This window comes from Procambarus clarkii, chromosome 31 (genome assembly GCF_040958095.1).
Source record: "Procambarus clarkii isolate CNS0578487 chromosome 31, FALCON_Pclarkii_2.0, whole genome shotgun sequence".
In the NCBI taxonomy this organism is placed as follows: domain Eukaryota; kingdom Metazoa; phylum Arthropoda; class Malacostraca; order Decapoda; family Cambaridae; genus Procambarus; species Procambarus clarkii.
Window position 1 is genome coordinate 34,786,680 of NC_091180.1, and position 7,090 is coordinate 34,793,769.

Sequence of the window (7,090 nt, forward strand, 5' to 3'; positions counted from 1 at the left end):
GCGGTGCCGGGGATGGAACCCTGGTCCCTAGGTCAAGACAGACCTAAGAACATCTGTACATTGTTAGCCATTTCTTTGTGTGTCTTACAGGTATTTGACATTATTTTCTAGTATTAAAGGCTCAGTCTTCTTGCAAGACTTAGATATGTCTGGAAGATCTTTTGGGGTATATATATATATATATATATATATATATATATATATATATATATATATATATATATATATATATATATATATATATATATATGACAATGTCAGACCACGGAGGAAAATGAAACAGGAATTTCCTTAAGTACTTTCGTATATTAAATACATCTTCAGAAGGAATCAATATATATATATATATATATATATATATATATATATATATATATATATATATATATATATATATATATATATATATATATATATTGTCTTACCTAGTAGCCAGAACGCACTTATCGGCCTACTATGCAAGGCCCGATTTGCCTAATAAGCCAAGTTTTAAGAATTTATATATTTTCGAAATTTTGTTCTTATTAAATGATAACGCTATCCATGTCATTATATATGAGTTAATTTTCTATATGTTGTTGAATATGACCGAAAGGGTAAGATTAATGATTATAACAAGATACTTCTCAATATTTCTTACGTTTTTCTTCACTGTCGGGGGTAATAGAAAAATTAACTCTCCAAAGTTCATTTTCTCATTTTTTATTTATGGTCTGAAGCCTAAAAGCGTTTCGCAAGGACTTCTCACATTTTCAAAGACAGGTTTACACATCATTTCATGCTTATATTCGCTTTGGGTGAGGTGATATGACACAACTGTTTTTGGGTGAGGTGACAAAAGATAGAACACGAATCAATGGGTATAAATTGCAAATGAGAACATAAGATTGAAAGTAACTATAAAAGGCCTATTGGCCCATATTTTCTCTTGCTGCTTCTATGTTGGTTCGTGTTACGGCCCTATTGGGTCGCAACTGGGGTTCTTCTCTGATGTTATTAGAGTTTGGGTATCTGGCCCTAAGTTAGTAGTGGCTTTCAAGGGGTGTGTTCCGTAACGCAAGTAAATTAAAGGGGAAGGGATACAAATACACTAAATTAAATATATATATTAACCACCACCATAAATATATATCTCAGTCACTCGCTGGTGCTATAACTACACTTATATACAATAACTTGTCTCCCTCTGAAGACACAGGATGCTCTACGGTGCTCAAGATGAGTACCCCTGGTTCTCTTCTCGTGGCCTCACGATGAATCCTTTGATTCTCTAGGCGAATCTACCCTGGCCACAGGCCAGCCAAATCACAGTCCCACTGGGTGCACCGTCGTGGAGGCCTCCAACCACAAATCCAGCCTGTAGCTGGCAGGTTCCAATCAGCTCCGCTGCGTAGGCCACTCCACGACCGATACTAGGGTAGCGAGCCCTAGGCAGGAGCCTCGTGTGATTCCGCTGATCACTCTCCTCTCTATAGCACCACAGTGGCTAGTCTCTTCCACCAGTCAACCCCCGGGTACGACGATTCCTCAACTCTGCCACGTCACAGGCAGGCTAACACTCTCAGCAGTGTTCCTCCGGGAGCAACTCACAGCTTCTGCAGCAAACACATGGAAAGACTATGGCTGCCTTGGGTAGACTGATCCAACGTCCATTACAGCAGTCCCAGGTCGACTCTGTAATCAGACACGTCATTAGTGTTGGGGGACACTCTAGGGCACCTCACTTACAGGCTTAGACACAAATGCCCACCTATCCACTCCATAGATGGCGTTGCTGTCTAAGCGTCACCTCACCAGAGGTCAGCAGTGGCTATGTTACGAGCTGATTAAGACGGGAAACCAGCCCCTGTGGCCAGTATATCCCGCCCTCGCTAGATGGCGTTGTCCATTTGGAGGGGGTTTCGGGAGCTGACTCACCGATGGCGTGGACGTCACTGCTCCGTGCTACGACGCTGGGCTCGGGTCCGTAACAGTTAGGGGTCTTGAAGTAGGCAGAATATAGTTATGCGTTAATTGTCTGTTGATTGCTGGTGTTGACTTTTTGATGTGTTGTGCCTCGCTGATGTCGAGTCTCCTGCTGTCGCTGTATTTATCGATGATTTCTGTGTTGTTTATTAACAATTGTACTATCAACAGGTGTAATAGTACCATCATCAGGTGTAACAGTACTATTTTAAGCTATTCATAAAATTATCAAGAGCTCCAGCAGGGGCCCAGTCACTCCTCCCTGGCGAGGATTCGAACCCAGGCCAACGCACTTGCAGCGTAAGAGTAGTGGAAAATGGAATGCACTTAAGGAACAAGTTTTGGAAGCAAATACTATTCATACTTTTAAAATTAGGTATGATAGGGAAATGGGACAGGCGTCTTGCTGTAAACAACCGATGGCTGGAAAGGCGGGACCCAAGAGTCAGTGTTCGATCCTGCAAGCACAAATAGGTGAGTACACACACACACACACACACACACACACACACACACACACAAACACACACACACACACACACACACACACACACACACACACACACACACACACACACACACACACCGGGTAAACAAGGATTCAACACTGGTGGTACGCGAACAAGGGGACACAGGTGGAAACTGAGTACCCACATGAGCCACAGAGACGTTAGAAGGAACTTTTTCAGTGTCAGAGTAGTTAACGGATGCAATGCATTAGGCAGTGATGTGGTGGAGGCTGACTCCATACACCGTTTTAAATGTAGATATGATAGAGCCCAGTAGGCTCAGGAACCTGTGCACCAGTTGATTGACAGTCGAGAGGCGGGACCAAAGAGCCAGAGCTCAACCCCCGCAAGCACAAATAGGTGAGTACACAGCTTCAACAAACTCCCGACAGGAGGGCAGTTAATCCAGGCTGATATAGGTGAGGAAACCTACTCAGAACTCAGAGCTCTGATGATAATCCATGCTAATCCATGCGATCATTGTGACATGTTAATTCCCGTCCAGCGCAGCGGCGTTCCTTAATATCCAGATGCTCCTGGGTAGAGTTCCTTATTATCTAAATGCTCCTTGGGTAGAGTTCCTTACCATCTAGATGCTCCTGAGTTGAGTTCCTTGCCATCCAGACGCTCCAGGGTAGAGTTCCTTGCCATCCAGACGCTCCTGGGTAGAGTTCCTTACCATCCAGACGCTCCTGGGTAGAGTTCCTTACCATCCAGACGCTACTGGGTTGAGTTCCTTACCATCCAGACGCTCCTGGGTAGAGTTCCTTACCACCCAGATGCTCGAGGGTAGAGTTCCTTACCATCCAGACGCTCCAGGGTAGAGTTCCTTACCATCCAGACGCTCCTGGGTAGAGTTCCTTACCATCCAGATGCTCCAGGGTAGAGTTCCTTACCATCCAGACGCTCCTGGATAGAGTTCCTTACCATCCAGATGCTCCTGGGTAGAGTTCCTTACCATCCAGACGCTCCAGGGTAGAGTTCCTTACCATCCAGATGCTCCAGGGTAGAGTTCCTTACCATCCAGATGCTCCAGGGTAGAGTTCCTTGCCATCCAGACGCTCCTGGATAGAGTTCCTTACCATCCAGATGCTCCTGGGGAGAGTTCCTTACCATCCAGACGCTCCTGGGTAGAGTTCCTTACCATCCAGATGCTCCAGGGTAGAGTTCCTTGCCATCCAGACGCTCCTGGATAGAGTTCCTTACCATCCAGATGCTCCTGGGGAGAGTTCCTTACCATCCAGACGCTCCTGGGTAGAGTTCCTTACCATCCAGATGCTCCTGGGGAGAGTTCCTTACCATCCAGACGCTCCTGGATAGAGTTCCTTACCATCCAGATGCTCCTGGGGAGAGTTCCTTACCATCCAGACGCTCCTGGGTAGAGTTCCTTACCATCCAGACGCTCCTGGGTAGAGTTCCTTACCATCCAGACGCTCCAGGGTAGAGTTCCTTACCTACTGTAGTGATATCTAGCCTCAGAGGGGACCCCTGGCTATCATCCACTAAGCTGCTATCCAGCGTCCCAAGATAGCAATAAAGCTTAACTGAATATTGGTTTTGGGTTCTGCGGGGTTTGTCCAGTGATTAGTTGAGATAACACGATCTCAATGGCCCGAGGGCTCTTGCTCGTTATCCCCCCCCCCCTAGTTCCACCTCCCTCGTCTCGTTAGACGCCTTCGATTAGTACTTGTGTTAGGGGCAGGATGCAGGCTCGTTTGACGAAGGCATTTTAGCGTGTTGGTTCGTTGGTTACTAGTTAACCGCTGGATGGTATAACGAAGACGAGGGTTTTCGCCTCCGTGGTCTCACCGGCATGACTGCGCCAACGTGTAATTAGCTCTCAAAGTGGATGACCCAACGGGGCATCCACTTGAGCACAACAAGGGCACCCGAGGACTGGAGTCCTTACGGCTCAAATAGAGCTGAGAATGGCTGGACAAAATCGCCCTTACCGTTGCGGATTTCTCGGGTGAGTTGAACTGCCCTTCGTATTGGGAACCTCATCTTCCCCCTTGGCTTTATTGAGTAGTGATAAAGACGGTGCGCGGAGATCACCTTGATAACAGTAAGTAGCCCAATAGATTGAGATATTCCGTAGTCTTATTACAGAAAGTCGACTCAACAAAGAACAGTCTTTATTGGCTTATGATAGATTGTAAGTTACAGCTCGACGAGGCGTCTGTATTTGTAAGGGGAAATTGTTATTGTAAGATAGCAAAACAATCCCCTGATTACAGGGTGCAGAGACTTAGATCATTAATAAGTATACTTTATATGCTGGTATACTAAGGAAGGTCGCGATTATATGTGTTAGCGGTGGCGGCATTAATAGTCAGCTGGAGAGGTAGACTCCAGTGAGCATGGGTCTAGGGTGGGCATGGGTATGTGGGCCAGGGTGGGCATGGGTATGTGGGCCAGGGTGGACATGGGTATGTGGGCCAGGGTGGGCATGGGTATGTGGGCCAGGGTGGGCCTGGGTATGTGGGCCAGGGTGGGCATGGGTATGTGGGCCAGGGTGGACATGGGTATGTGGGCCAGGGTGGACATGGGTATGTGGGCCAGGGTGGACATGGGTATGTGGGCCAGGGTGGACATGGGTATGTGGGCCAGGGTGGACATGGGTATGTGGGCCAGGGTGGACATGGGTATGTGGGCCAGGGTGGACATGGGTATGTGGGCCAGGGTGGGCATGGGTATGTGGGCCAGGGTGGGCATGGGTATGTGGGCCAGGGTGGGCATGGGTATGTGGGCCAGGGTGGGCATGGGTATGTGGGCCAGGGGTGGGCATGGGTATGTGGGCCAGGGTGGGCATGGGTATGTGGGCCAGGGTGGGCATGGGTATGTGGGCCAGGGTGGGCATGGGTATGTGGGCCAGGGTGGGCATGGGTATGTGGGCCAGGGTGGGCATGGGTATGTGGGCCAGGGTGTGGACACGAGGGCATGGGTATGTGTACAGGTGTACAACTATGACGCAGGTGACGGGTCTTTGAAGACCAAACCACACACCTGAAGATGAGGAGACGACGACGACGTTTCGGTCCGTCAAGCGAGTTGATAATGGACCGAAACTGACCGAAACGGACCGAAGCAGGTGTGTAATAACACAACACCTGGCTTTCCGTCTCATTCCCCCCAGCCTGTCCTCCTAAGGTGTTCCCCAACGTCAAGAAACTGTGGTACTAGAGTGCCCCCTCCTTATCCTAACCCACCAGAGGACCCACAACAGAAAACGGGACAGATATGTCAATTTCGCGACCCTCTGCCGTATTCCAATAGAACTTTTTACCCTTAGGTAGAGTAATACGTCAAAATACAACGTTGTAGTGGAAGGACGGGTTGAACCTCAGCCCTACAAAAGAGTATCACTTCTTGGTAGAAATAGCCTAAGCTACTCTATCCCTTTCAGACGTATTGTATTGTCTTAATAAAATACTTGAATTCTATACCTCGCTGCCGATTTCGTTTACTGTTTTTTGGCGAATTAGGTAGGAATGATATTTTATAACAGTCTACATATGTAATTGGCGAATATGTAAATAAATATGTATATATGTAATTTTTTTACAATCCACAAATCTACCCCCACGCGCCTATTTTTCTTACGGAATCGACAAATTTTTTAAGATTACAGCGTATTAATACAGATGAAAGCACCGAAATATTAAAGATGTATACACCTGTGTGCATCCCGTTGGTTTAGGTCAGGTTGGGTTGCCTTTTGTGCGTTTATGGTTTGGCAAAAAAAAAAAAAAAAAAAAAAGTTTTTTGTTTTTTTTGGCGCCCGAGGCGAACAAACACACACACACACACACACACACACACACACACACACACACACACACACACACACACACACACAGACCTGCCAGAAATATGGAAGGCGGCTAATGTGGTCCCAATATACAAAAAGGGTGACAGACAAGAGGCACTGAACTACAGGCCAGTGTCCTTAACTTGTATACCATGCAAGGTGATGGAGAAGATTGTGAGAAAAAATCTAGTAACACATCTGGAGAGAAGGGACTTCGTGACAAATCGCCATCATCGGTTCAGGGAGGGTAAATCTTGCCTTACTGGCTTAATAGAATTCTACGATCAGGTGACAAAGATTAAGCAAGAAAGAGAAGGCTGGGCAGACTGCATTTTTTTGGACTGTCGGAAAGCCTTTGATATAGTCCCCCATAAGAGGCTGGTACATAAGCTGGAGAGACAGGCAGGTGTAGCTGGTAAGGTGCTCCAGTGGATAAGGCAATACCTAAGCAATAGGAAGCAGAGAGTTACGGTGAGGGGTGAGACCTCAGATTGGCGTGAAGTCACCAGTGGAGTCCCATAAGGCTCTGTACTCGGGCCTATCCTGTTTCTGATATACGTGAACGATCTCCCGGAGGGTATAGATTTATTCCTCTCAATGTTTGCTGACGATGCCAAAATTATGAGAAGGATTAAGACAGAGGAGGACTGCTTGAGGCTTCAAGAAGGCCTAGACAAACTAAAGGAATGGTCAAACAAATGGTTGTTAGAGTTTAACCCAAGCAAATGTAATGTAATGAAGATAGGTGTAGGGAGCAGGAGGCCAGTTACAAGGTATCATTTGGGAGATGAAATTCTACACGAGT

The 7,090-nt window shown here is 46.8% G+C and overlaps 1 protein-coding gene across 1 annotated transcript; it reads right to left on the reverse strand.

Moving 5' to 3' along the window:
* Positions 1-4,799: 4,799 nt before the first annotated feature.
* LOC138370271 (uncharacterized protein SPEM3-like) lies at positions 4,800-5,213 on the reverse strand. The gene has a single exon (XM_069334282.1). It carries the CDS (start codon positions 5,211-5,213, stop codon positions 4,800-4,802), a length of 414 nt encoding a protein of 137 aa, XP_069190383.1.
* Positions 5,214-7,090: the final 1,877 nt, after the last annotated feature.

What these genes read in the sequence shown, in the direction of transcription:
- LOC138370271 (XM_069334282.1), bottom strand. Translation starts at nt 5,213, where the DNA reads ATGCCCACCCTGGCCCACATACCCATGCCCACCCTGGCCCACATACCC.